Genomic DNA, 13899 nt, shown 5'->3' on the forward strand with positions numbered 1-13899 from the left:
CTTCGTATTACATGTAATGTATTATTATGTTTTTATATATGGACTGTATATATGGCATCCAGATTGTACATACACATACATTATAAGGCAAGTTTGTTACACTGACAGCTGCCCACAGGTCAGCAGTGTGAGTTAACTGATATGGCTGCTGCTTGTCTAATGTCATATTACAGGTTGGATAACTGACATGTCATAAGTTAGACAGCTGACATGTCAACATTGTGGGCTCATCGTTGCAGCTCATGACATGTCATAAGTTGGACAACAGACAAGTCAACAATATGACAATGTTTTTGCAACAGCTCATGCCACTGACCTTTAAAATGTTCATTTCTTAAATCGGCAATTTGCTAAAATAAAATTTTCTAAATATATTTTTTTATTTTTGTTGTACTCCTTTCAATTGTTTTTTTAAATTACTTTTTCTTCTATTAAAAATGATCCTATCAATAGTACCACAAGTAAAACTTACTGTACAGCAATGCAAACAGAATCACAATTTTTAAAATTCTAAATATTAATATAAAGCAATTTATTAATAAAATAATAAAATAGAATCATAATTTTTTTTATACTGCCCACATTGTACATACTGAATTTTAATTTTTAATTTCAAAATGCACCAGAAAATCTTTTTTTTTAAATTGTTAACCTGAGTTGATCCCCCTAAAAGTTTTTTTTTCTTCAATATCAGAAAATTATTTACAAATATCATTCAAATAACATTATTTTTAAGATGAGTAAAAATTACACACTGCCTTATCTAAGGTACCTAACAATGCTTTATAAAACTTAATGAATGCAACTTCATTATCTACACACACAAACAACAAAAAACAAGGTATTTACTGTCTATCAATGTAACAATACAATGAATCCATATTTGATATGTTCAAGCTTAATCCAATGTAAAACATGCATGGATAGCAAATCCTGCAAACACACACACAGACACACTATTATGATATTAATTCACAAAGTACTTCAAAAATCCCTGGGCACTCACTCACCAAACAGCATTTTTTACATTTGTAAGATCTGGATGCTGAATTATATGTCTAGTGTCGTAACGAATGCAACAAACAGGAGTAAAGGTAAAACAGTTTGTAGAAACAAATGGGCAAGGACTCAACAATTCCCTAATGTTCTGTTATTACAATAAACCCAGTCATATCCGTACACACTCAACACTACTAATCTGTGTCCATTCAAATAAATCAAGGGAGATTAATTAAGTAAAATGAGATGGGGGGAAAAGCCAAAAAATTAAACTTCAAAAAAAAAATTTTCAAGCAGAAAATGAATATTTGTAGTGAACAATTTGTTCTGTCGTCTCTTGTTCAATTAATAAAATTGGCTGATGCTCATAGCTGCAATACATATACACAATGTTCCTAAAATGTCCTAAACAATTTTTTTCTTGATGAAAAAGCTGCGCAAATGAAGGTACTGCCAGACACCAAGGGCTATAACCACAGCTGTCTGTACAATGGCCCAGATGAACACCCTCTGGTTGGTGCTCTCACTGGTGAAGCGAAACCTCTCCTCGCGCTCCTGAAACACACACAAGACACCAGCTTTTAGACTTGGTTCCAAACTGGTATATTTAATCTTTGTAAATATGTATAGACAATAGAGCCTGCATTATTGCAAATTTTAGATTGCATTAAAAGAATGTTCATCTTCAAGAAAATTGGAGTAGGTTTTGTTGGGCAAAAATCATGTACAGTTCCAATGTTGTAATATCAAAAATGTGAGCCAGAGTTAGTTAAAAATAAAGATATATTGTAAGGGTAAATAGTATGTTAAAGGTAAGGGTAAAAACAGTATGTAGGTGAGATTACTTGTTAAAAAAACCCACGGGTTATAGTTTAGAGAAATACAAACAGAACTAGTGAGATTATCAGATAGGAAATGACAGCTTCTAATCATTCCTTAGACAATCAAATTTGACAGCAGATATAATGAATGTCATAAGCTTAGGTGGTCAAGCTGTTTGCATGTAAGCAGATACTTGCATGGTAAGAGAATGAAATAAACTTACCTAAAATAAACAATCCTTGTAGCAAATATTAAAACATTAACTCAATGACAAGGGTAAAATATTGTAAACTGCAGTAAAATAGTTCCACTGCCCACCCACCCCAAGTGGCTGTCTGCACCTATTATTTCAATGGTTACATGTAAATAATTGTTGGATAAAATATAAAGGGAGAGCAGTGTTTCAGATAGTTTTTATTTCATTCAACTTGTTGCTAAGCTCATTTCATATCCCTAAATAAATTAACAATTTACAAAACACGAGTCTAATTGAATCAATAAATGTAATACATTACAACAGATTTGGTGATCTAACACTGAAATTTTAATATGAACAAAGTGAGAGAAATTAAATATTATCAACTACAGGAATACAGGCTTTATTGAGTGTTATCATTTGACAAAACAAGCAACTATATCAACCAGAAAATTAAGATAAGAAACTTGTTATTGCGCATGAAAACTTTACATCATTTATCAAATGTTTCATTGAAACAAGAACAGCATGACTTACATGTTAAGACTACATATTTTTTATACATTGATGGTGCTGATTAGTATGATAGCTATTCTACTTAGCAATTATTATTCATTTTTATTTCATTTTAAAGGGGATCAATAACTACTAGGTAAGAAGTTTAATCAGTGCATCTGACACAATCTATGTTACCATACCACAGCAAATGACAGCATAAAGTAGTTGGTTTGATTAAAGAAAATTTTATTTAAATAAATGTATGAAATAATGGGTTTAATATCCCAGCATGGCAGTTACAAAAAATGTCGGAGATAAAAAGTTAAAAGATGAAAACAAAATGAGAAGATAAGCCAACACCCACCTACCCACAGATACCACATTTGCTGCAGATACTCAACAAAATTTGTACATCAGTACCAAAAAAATTCACACAACATTCACTCTCAATCAAAATACTTTGAAAAACCTTTTTTAAAAATAAAATTCTACATAACAGTACTAATTAAAATTTAAAAGCCAAGAACTCAATAATATACATATATCTCAATTATTCAAAGTTTTCATGTTTTATCTTCCAAAGACACTCAAAACATCCACATCTCAGGTAAAACCTCCAGACTAACAAATAAGCACTAGTTCTCCCAAGTTTAAACAAGTTTCTTAGCCTCAAAGAAACTCTTAAGATGCTGCATCTGCCAGAATCCTGTGATGAGAAGTATAAGGGTCTGAGCTATGGACCACCACAATACTCGCTGGTTAGTGCTTTCACTTGTCTGTCTGAACCTCTCCTCGCGGTACTGAAGAAAATCATGATAATCAAAGGTAGAAACAGGAATGGTCAATATATGCATTAGTAGTAAAAGCACAAAGCAAAGGAATCTGTGTGCGATTAATCCAGGCTTAGGAATATAGCATTTGGATAAATGCAAGGAAAATTTCAAAAATATTTCACTTGGAGACAGATGCAGCACCTCAATACAACTTAGAATATAAATAATTTTATAAATAAAATTAGCAGTTATATCTGGTTTTTCACCTCAATTTTAATGAATATAGGCGCATAAATTTTGTTGAAAACCTATATATAAATCTGGGGAAAAACTGTTTAGTCTATAAACAGTAATGGAGGCAGCAAAGTAAAAATAAACAAGAATAAAATATAAATATATTCCACCATGTTGACCCATAGAAAAACAAAAAACCACTAAGAAAAATTGAACTGTTTTAACTAAGTAGCATAAATCAAAATGTTTTTGTGATTTCTTGACACAGTCAAAAATTGTGATTATTTTTTTTTAAAGAATTATTAAATTATTCAATTACAAAAACAGATCTTTAATTAACTTATTAATTCGAATTTGAGATTAAATAAAATATAATTGCTTTTTTGCAATTTAACTTGCATTATTTCTCAATCAAAACACAATGAAGTTAAATTACAAAGTGCTGTAATTATTGAAAAGGTTAACAGTTATATCAAAACAAACAGGAACCTATTTATAGGTCTTATAAATTAATTTTTTAAAGCATTGTTATAAATAGTGAATTAGTTTTATGAAATGCCAAATTTACTAATACTAGGTTCATGAAGTTTACAATGTGGTATGCAAGGTATATTTAGTGCAATCTTTACCTCTGCAAAATGATCTCCTTAAAATACATTTATAGTGTAATACAAAATTAGGCACACAGAAGACAGGCAAACACAAGTTGTTAGAGTAGAGGTGAGTGTTCATCATTAGTGAAACCAAGAGTGGAGAGGGGACACTGGGTAAAACAAGAGCAGCAAATGTGTACTTACCCTCTGGTAGTTTTGCTCTTTAGTGATCTGCTCCACCTGGTCCAGCAGCTGTCTCACCCTCAACTGCAGCTCAGTCAGCTTGTCCTTGGCCTGAACCTGCTGGTAGTCTACGGCATGCTCGCCCACGTTGATGTCCAAATGTACTCTCTGGATAGACACATTACATGACATGTTATTTAATAACTGTCTTTAACACAAAAAAATGTACTGCATTTTGAATTGACCAGTGCGTCTAGACAATAAAATACCCACCAGTTGACCAGCATTGAACCAAGCAGATGAGTTAGAGTTGAGGCAAATGACATGCTCTCCAGCTGTGTGGGAGGTGAAAGTAAATCGACCTTCAGCAGCATATGTCTGAAAATTGTTAGACAATTTAATTATATTGATATACATAAAACAAGATGGTAATCATGTGATTTTAAAAAGATAACCAATCTTGTTTAAACTACTTTTAAGAAATGACGAGCTTAATAACTAGCTTGAAAATAATTTTTTAACTTATTTACTTTTGGCATTATTCTGATAACTGTATAAATTGTTGTTTGGTGTAAATATATTGAGGCTCAATGCTTAAAATATTATGTAACTAGAAAATTTAAAGAAGTAAAACAGAACAAAATGTTCTAAAAATGCTGAGAATGACCCATTAAAAAAAATCTACATCATGCTTAAGTGCATCATGCTTACAGTGCAGCCCATTTTAAAACACAATAAATTATACTTTTGTGTGCATATAATACTGCGTTTACACTCGTGACATGTATACTATACATCTAGGAAAAAACTCGCATCAAGTTAGTATACATGTTTTGTGGGATAATGTTTTCATATTTAAAATTTTCCCTAGACCTGTATAGTATACATGTTGCAAGTGTAAATGCTGTGTAAGAAACATAAAACTAACCAAATTTAACTCACTAACAAATTAATTCAAGGTAAATAACATGCAAATATAATTTAATCAATATTGTAGGCCCTAAATGGTAAAACAAATCAAGTAATTGTACATAGTAAAATGATCAGTCTAACCAAACCATCAAAACAAGCCAGCATGCTGTTAGTACAAAAAGGAACATAAACTAAATGAATAATAAAAAAAAAGCAAACTGCTTTACTCCAAACTAGACACTAAATATCAAAGTGCTTGGAAGGGAAAAAAATAAACAAAGAAAATTTGCATTAAACAAATGATAATCTTCAGTTTAATTTATCTGGGCTAAAGTTGTCAACTCACCCTAGATAATATAACCTTACTGTCAGGATCATTAACTTCTACATGCATGCCAATATCAGGTGAGACAGGCATGTAGTCTTTAGTATTGTGGTCATAAGCTTGGACTTTATAGTTACCTGCAAAAACATGTAGGTTACACACCTTGAACCCCATAGACTACACAGGTTAGTTAAGTATTATGTTAGTATGGGTCAGGAATGGAATGAAAAAATTAGTGGGAATTTTTTCTGTGGTGTTAGTGGTTCTCTAAAAACCAGCTATAAAGAAAGTGCTTTTTAATGGGTAAGCCACATGAAGCCAACTACAACATTCCCCAGCATATGATGTTAAGACAAATTTGCTATTATCAAATTATAAGCACTAAGGCTTCCTTATCGAATATATTTCTTATAATACAAATAAAACATTTTAAGTACCATAGAATAGTCACCATTTAAACTGGGTACTTTTCAGCATTAGTGTAAACTTGCAACAAGGAATTACCAAAAATATATATATAAAAGATACGCTAGGTAATAATAGTATGTTCTAACTTCGATCAGTATTTTGTTTTGAAAAAGAAATATATTGGCACCATATGTTTTATGATATCTAGGATATAAACTCTGCAAGCTTCAACTTAAGAATTGTGTAAGCTGCATGCATAAAATACAAAACAATGTTTTCTGTGTTAATTGTAAAAAAAACTGAGTAGTGTATTTAATTACACTGTAACAAAACCCCTACTGACAACTCCATGTAAACAGACAACTATAATATATAATGCACAGTGGGTATACAATTTACAACAAGCAGGCAGTACACTGGGGAATATTTCTGGATTGATTAAACCTCTGGCTCCACGCCTTACCCTTGATAAAATAATACGGTCATCAGGGTCTCTACATTCTACGTGCATGCCAAGCCCATAGACGGTTGGGACAAAAGCATTCACGTTTTTATCATACATTTCCACTTTATAATTGCCTGAAACAAGATTTGTTTATTAAAAAAAACACCCTGAAAGTGTGGAAACATTTACAAGACATTTTGAAGTAATTCCTTTATTTAAACTATAGTAATGGTTGCATACATGAACATGATAATTTCTTAAACAGCTTTGTTTTTACTAAGCTTTAAACTTCTTGGGACAACCGGGCTGACCTATCATCCGCCGGTTTTATAGCCAAAAAAAGAAGGGCCGATCCATTGGCTAGATGTCAGCCGTGATAGTGGAAGCCACATGATTGGCTTTCTAGTATCATATTAGCCGGCTTCAATTGAAAGTTTGCCTCATTTTTTTTTCTTTTATCACCTTTTTTTAGTGCTGTGAGTCCAATCATAAATTTCTCATGTCCAACAGTCTAATCATCAAAATATACTTAAATATACTTAAAAATTCTAAAAATAATAATCAGTAAATTAGTGCAGACTATTGAATAGACATTTGTGTGTGTATTTAGATTAGACTTACAGAGGAGAAAAAAACTTTTTTTTTAATGAAATTTACTGTAATTTAGTTCAGTCCAATTTTTTTAGGGCATAAATTATTAAGCTCACATATAAATATATAGAAAGCTCACATATAAATATGTTGGGATTTTATAAGTTTTATAAAAATCATATTAGCTCATTCAATTTTCTAAAGTATAATATATATTTTCATGAATTTTCAAAATATTTTCAAATTTTTTGTGTGATACAAGTGCAAAACTTAAAAGTAGGCTCCGTCTTCATAGCACCAGCTCTCAAATAAAGCTATGTCTTAAAAGGGTTAATATTTTTCCTTACATAACATGTAAAAATGGTGAAGATCTATCAGCGTACAAGGCGCCATTTAATTATTATCTGATTGATGAAATCTGATAGTACCAAAGAGGGAAAATCCACACAAAAACCTATCAGTTCACCAATTTACAGTCATGTCTCATCTAAAAATAATATAATATGAGGGGGTGTTGTAGGCTGAGGTGTGGCGTCATTTGAGGGGGGGGGGGGGGGGGGGGGGGTTGGCTTTTTGTGACAATGTGTGACAGAGGGGAGAGGGGAGGTAAAAATCATCAAAAAAGTGTGACGTCATTTATGTATGACCCCTAACTGCAATAAAACAAAATTTGTTAAAATATTGCAAATACTGTTTTTTGTTGTTTTTGATTTTTATGGTTGCTTTGATTGCAAAATCTAAAAAACATTCTTTTTATCCATGTCTACAATAAGATGGAAGGATTCTTGTCAACTCAGTCATGTCAATTAAAAACAAAAAACAAAAGTCAAAAACTGATCTATGCTGATCTAGGCCTAATACTAATGTGTCTTCTCACTCTCTTCACTGGGACAAGCATTGTCTAACGATGCTATGGTCGTAAAATGTCATAAATCCGTTCTCAACTAGATCTAGATCTATCTGCAGCCTGTCATTTTTGCAATGGGACTTGCAGTGATTTGAGTTATGATCTAGATTCTAGTTCTAGAATAGATCTAGATCTAGCTCTATATGTTACATAAGACCTTAATAATACATACATCTAGTTATTTAGATAATAATAGGCCTATAGATCTAGATTTTATGGTCTTGTTTGATTCTCGAACTTAACCCTTTGAGCCCGCCAGGCCGGTAAACCGGCTTCAACATGAGGCATATATGTCCGAAAAGCCGTTTTTCCGGCCCGATGATCTAGCGTCATATTCCTAGAGGCCGGTATACCGTCTAATTACATATAATTAGCGGAAGACTGACTAAAACTGCGCATATGTCTTTTTAGTGTAGGATTATGATTCTAAAAATAGATTTTAGGAAAAGTAAAGTGTTTACATTTTGTAGCAATGCCGCCGAAACGAAAAGCTGAGTCACAGCCATCGACTTCAGCACATAAAGATGGAGCAACAGACCGAAATATCAACAAAAGAAGTAGAACGACTGCATCTCAGGCAATACAACTACTTATTGATTCTGATGAAGAAGATAATATTCCTGGTCTAGACTCTATATTGATGATTGTGATGATAGTGACGTTGAATTTGAGACTGAACACAGTGATATTGAAATTAACAGCTACAATGAAGCTGTTCAAGTACGTTCTGATGCACGTGGTGTAAAACTTCAGACTCCTTGGCGTGTTGATAATAACTATGCGTTCGTTTTATATACATTGTTCTGTTCATACATTGTAAAAAAATTAAGAATTTCCTAATCTTGCTGCATTTTTATTTGATCCTGAGTCTGGATACCAAATTTGGCTTGATTATCTCAAACGATTCAAAAGTTATAGGCAAAGTTAAAAGCAGATAAGCGAAAATTAATTTGGCCCTGGGAGCTCAGGAAATGGGAGAAATTAGGCCAGGGAGGCCAGGGCTCAAAGAGACCATCTCAACATCTGAAACCGGTCAAACCAAAAAATAACGGTAATCTATCGTTTTGGGTACGTAAAATCGGCCGCGGCTATTAATGTACGAAAACGTTACCTCATTGTCAAGGCTGTAATAGAAGTATATTGTAATATGTTTGTGTCAAATATTATAGATAAATGAATAATAAACCTAAATCAATGGCTAAATATATCAATATAGGCCAGAAATTAACTTTAAACAGCTGTGTCTGCAAGCAAGATTTGCTATATAAACAGCAGCCATTTGTAAAATAGAGTAACTTCCGCCTGAATCTCGCGCTATATGTCTATAAAAATAAAACTTTAATAAGATGGCTGCTATAGTAAATGAGCGTGGTTGCATCTGTTGGAAACATCGCTGGTGTTCATTTATTACTGAAAAGTTTTAATTCAATTGATTAAAAACAGGTACATAAATGAAAAAAGGAAACATTTTTGTATTTTTCAAAACATAAATCCTCCTCAAAATGTGAAATAATTATTAAAATGTAAGGAGTCACCTGTTTTTCACATTACTAGTCGCGGCCGATTTTACGTACCTAAAACGATAGATTACCAAAATAACTTTCTTTGCACTACACTAAACACTTGACTACACACAACGACTCACCAAAATATGTTTAACAAAGAAGTGCATATCTAGATCTAACTGAAATAACTTACCAACAACCATTGTTTCATCTGGTATTTCTTCTATGAAACACTTTCTTTCAGTTTCGCCAATGTGAAAATAAAGACCATATGAAACTTGTAAAAAGCTGATCGCTAACACTACTACTGTTGACAACGCCATGTTGGCACTTTGAAAGGAAGTTATGTTTCAAGCCTGCGCAATGCACGGCCACGTATTGTTTTAGGAAGCGGAAAGCACAAAAGTGGTGGTTACCAAACTTGTATTTTGCAGTTACGTACCCATAGCAACCAATTTCCTTACACCTAAAATTTGTCTCCTGTATTTAAGATGTCACTTTAGCGAATATATCCGTCTAACAGTTTAATAATATAAAGAATATTTTAACATAATATAGCTAATTACAAAATTAAAAAGTACATTTACAAGATTGGCTTATAAAATAAGTGGCAGATAGAAAATGGGTTCTAGTTTATTTCTGCAACCTCTTCAGGGGGGGGGAGGGGGAACAAAATATATATTTTTTTTTAAATACATACATTTACCAGTGTCCATCAGCCGCCTCCCCCTCCCCCCCTCCCCCCCCCCCCATCCCCCCCCCATCCCCCTACAATTTCAAGCCCCCCCCCCCCCCCATCAGAGAATAAAATCTGAAAGAAACATTGCCCAAAAAATGTCCACCGCCCCCGCTATTCTTCCCCCCCCCCCCCCCCTCCCGAAAGAAGTAGAAAAAACTTTCAATAGAAAATATTTAGACCCCTAATTTAGTCCCGTCCCCCCACCTTCATTATAAATTAAATCCATGTTTATTAAGTTGTGTTAGAAGCTACTAATATTGGCACATGTCGGTCCTTATTCGGTAGACCAGGTTTGCACACAGTCTACACCTAGTGCAAAGTAGGCAGATGCTTCATCAGATCCAGTGTATGCTACTCAGTGTTTCTAACAGATATTTTTCTCGGGTGTGGGGGTCTGGGTGCTTAAAACTTCCACGCGGGAGCGGACACTGGTTAAAATATTTTATAAATATATATGTCTGAGTTCAATAATAACTAGATTTTATATTTTCTATAATAGATTGACGACAGAAGCCTGTGGTTGTATATAACACATTTATTTGGGTCTAACTACCTCGATGGTAACACACAGAGAGGACGGGAGGAAGTACACAAGGGACCTCACTCAAGATAACAATATTATAAATATAACTAATACAGAAGAGTGAGTTCCCTTGACCTCACAATTATTTCAATCTATTACATCCCTTTACCCTTAGAACACAATAACACATCTCTCAATAGAACAATTGATAGTATCCTAAAATCACCAATTATATTGTAACATGAACACTATGGTAGATTACATCCTTACAAACAATGCACAATATGCTACAACATAATCAAAATACAAAACAATAATGTCAAAGTCCTTTTGACCTTTAGAATCATAGGTCTAACTTATTTGGGACCTTGATTGTCCTGCTTGACCTTCTCAGTGGCTTCTGATTTGGTGACTCAATATTCTGACCATCTGGATTCTCTATCTCAGGAGGTCTAGGATTTAAATCATTAACTCCAGAATTTACATTTTCTGACTCCAGACAACTTGGTTCACTCATATCAACAGAACTTGGTTGTGGAACAAACTGAGTTGGTGTGAACTGTTCAGATTTGGTGGGATTGATAGATTCACACTTATTATCTGCACAAGTTATTTTTAACTTTATAAGACACAGGTCCTGTACATTGAACAATTTGACCTGGTATCCATTTTTCCTTTTTCCCATAATTTCTTAGATACACATTCTCATTAACACCAAATTCTCTTTCAATGAATGTTTGTCATGATTTAATGGAACTATTTTTGAATTGGCATCTGAAAGTATTATGCTATTATTCAGATCCTTAACCGACATAGATTTCTTTGATTGATCAATTTTCTCAGGTAATCTGATAGTGCTTTCCTGGTAACCAAAAATACTGTTTACAAGTAATATCCTGGACCATATCACTTTGCAACTGTGATCCAGTATTTGAAGTGGGTGTATTAAATGGCAAAAATCTTTTTCTTTTGATGTTACCCTTTTAGTTTCTGTAAGTGCTAATGATGTTAGCAAAGTTGTTTGATGATCACATTCCTTCTTACTAATGTATTCTCTTTAAAACATTTGAAATTGCCATATCACCATAATCATTTATTAAGTTACAAATACTTTGTTTAGGCAACTCTGACTGATAATGGACTGCATCTTCTCCATCTTTTATATTATCTTCACAAAGGGTTTTTATTTCTTATTTAATATGGCCTTAAGTCATCATTCACAGACTCTTCAGGCCAACCATTCTTACAGTACTCATATATTTTTATTAAGCACTCATCTTTTTGTGTTTCTCTTTTAATATCATTCACATTTATATTGGAGTTATCCATGATAGTGAAGAGAACAAATACATCTTCTGGTACATAGCTCAGGCTTTGGTTTTTTAAAGGTAATCTACTAAGACTATCTGCACTATTCTCAGATCCAGGTTTGTATTTCAATTCATAATTGTATGCAGTTAGTGTGATAGCCCATCTTTGAATTCTTGGTGAGGCATGCTCAGGTAGGGTTTTGTTTTCTCCAAATAAACCTAGCAATGGTTTATGATCTGTAAAGATGGTGAACTTCCTACCAAACAGAAACTTATGAAATTTCTTAACACCAAAAATGATGCCTAAGCCTTCCCTATCTAACTGAGAATAATTTTTCTCAGCCTGGTTCAAAGATCTACTGGCAAAAGCAATGGGTCTGTCACCCTTCTCATCCATGTGGGACAAGACTGCTCCTACACCATCTGGTGAAGCATCACATGTCAATACAAGTCTTTTCCCTGGGTCATAGTGAGTTAGTAAGGTGTCAGCAGACAAAGCCTCTTTTGCTGTATTAAAAGCAGCTTCTTGTTGTTTACCCCAGTGCCAAGTTGCATTTTTCTGTAGCAGCTTGTACAGTGGTGATAGTTTACCAGACAGATTCCCTATGAACTTTGCATAGTAATTTATCAAGCCCAAAAAAGCTCTTAGTTGTTGGGTATTTTCAGGTTTGGGTGCTTCTTTAATGGCTTTTGTTTTCTCAGGTTGAGGTCTGATGCCTTGTTTGCTCAATATATAACCAAGAAAACTAATTTCTGTCAACATGAATTGACATTTATCTTTGTTTATCTTTAAACCTTTTTCACCAACAATTTTCAAGACTTTATCTAGTGTTTTAAGATGTTCAGTGTCATTCTTACCAGTTATGTACACATTGTCAAAGTACACACAAACATTTGGAATGTCCTTAAAAATACTGTCCATGACAGCTTGGAAAATTCCAGGACTAGATGATATGCCAAAACATAGTCTTTCATATTGGTAGAGTCCTTTATGTGTGTTTATTGTCGTATAGACTTTTGAATCTGGATGCAGTTCTAGTTGAGTGTAAGCATGACTAAAGTCTAATTCAGTGAATTTGTCTCCTCCTGCCAAATTCAAAGAAATTTCCTCAATGTTAGGTATAGGGTACCTATTTAGCTCTATTTGCTTATTCAGTGTAGTTTTATAATCTCCACAAATTCTTATAGAACCATCCTTCTTTAACACTGGCACAATGGATGTCGCCCAATCGGAATAGTCTACCTTCTTTATAATGCCATTAGATTCCAATCTACTTAGCTCATTTTCAATTTTATTCCTCATTGCATAAGGTGGAACTCTAGCTTTGCAGTATCTTGGATTTGTATCTTTAATGCTTAACTTCACTGTTCTATCATTTAGTAAACCTGAGTTACCAAAAACACATTTATTTTCAGATATAACTTTATCTAGTGAAGTAAGACTAGATTCTTTTACATTCTTCAATGAACAAATACTCTCCCAATTTAACTTAAGATCACTTAACCAGTTCCTACCTAGTAATGGCGGTAACCAGTTCCTACCTAGTAATGGCGGTCCATTTCCTTCAACCACAAGAAGAGGAAGTTTAACACTTTGACCATTATAACTCACATGAACCATACACTCTCCTATTACCGGAACATTGTCACCAGTGTATGTTGTTAGACACTTGTGACATGGTTGTAGAGGCACTGATCCTCCAGTGACAGCGTCAAAATCTTTCTTTGTTATGAGTGTTAGAGATGCTCCAGTGTCAAGTTGGAAGCTGATGCTCTTACCGTTGATATAAACTGGTACATTGATGGGAGCATGACTTATTGATTTAACAGAGAACAGGTTGAAATCCGGCTGCAAATCAATTTGAGAATTTTCACAGGTAGAGTGGTTCATTGGCTGGGTTAGGTAGTCTTGGTGAGAGTTAACATAGTGCTGCCT

General features: G+C 33.6%; 1 protein-coding gene across 3 annotated transcripts; it reads right to left on the reverse strand.

The window, feature by feature from the left end:
• Positions 1 to 532: 532 nt before the first annotated feature.
• LOC131929370 (transmembrane emp24 domain-containing protein eca) lies at positions 533 to 9752 on the reverse strand. 3 transcript variants are annotated; one of them, XM_059285516.1, is made up of 5 exons: positions 9585 to 9747; positions 5557 to 5672; positions 4572 to 4676; positions 4320 to 4466; positions 533 to 1554 (listed from the first exon to the last, which is right to left on the reverse strand). In XM_059285516.1, exons 1-5 carry the CDS (start codon positions 9712 to 9714, stop codon positions 1405 to 1407), a joined length of 648 nt encoding a protein of 215 aa, XP_059141499.1. In that variant the 5' UTR covers positions 9715 to 9747; the 3' UTR covers positions 533 to 1404. The 3 variants fall into 3 exon arrangements, with proteins under 3 accessions (XP_059141499.1, XP_059141496.1, XP_059141497.1); XM_059285513.1 differs by lacking the exon at positions 533 to 1554 and adding an exon at positions 2223 to 3315 and having other exon boundaries at positions 9585 to 9752; XM_059285514.1 differs by lacking the exons at positions 533 to 1554; positions 5557 to 5672 and adding exons at positions 2223 to 3315; positions 6407 to 6522.
• Between the last annotated feature and the right edge of the window lie 4147 nt (positions 9753 to 13899).

This window comes from Physella acuta, unplaced genomic scaffold (assembly GCF_028476545.2).
Source record: "Physella acuta isolate Inbredline_101_S28 unplaced genomic scaffold, ASM2847654v3 ptg001620l, whole genome shotgun sequence".
NCBI classification, from domain to species: Eukaryota; Metazoa; Mollusca; class Gastropoda; family Physidae; genus Physella; species Physella acuta.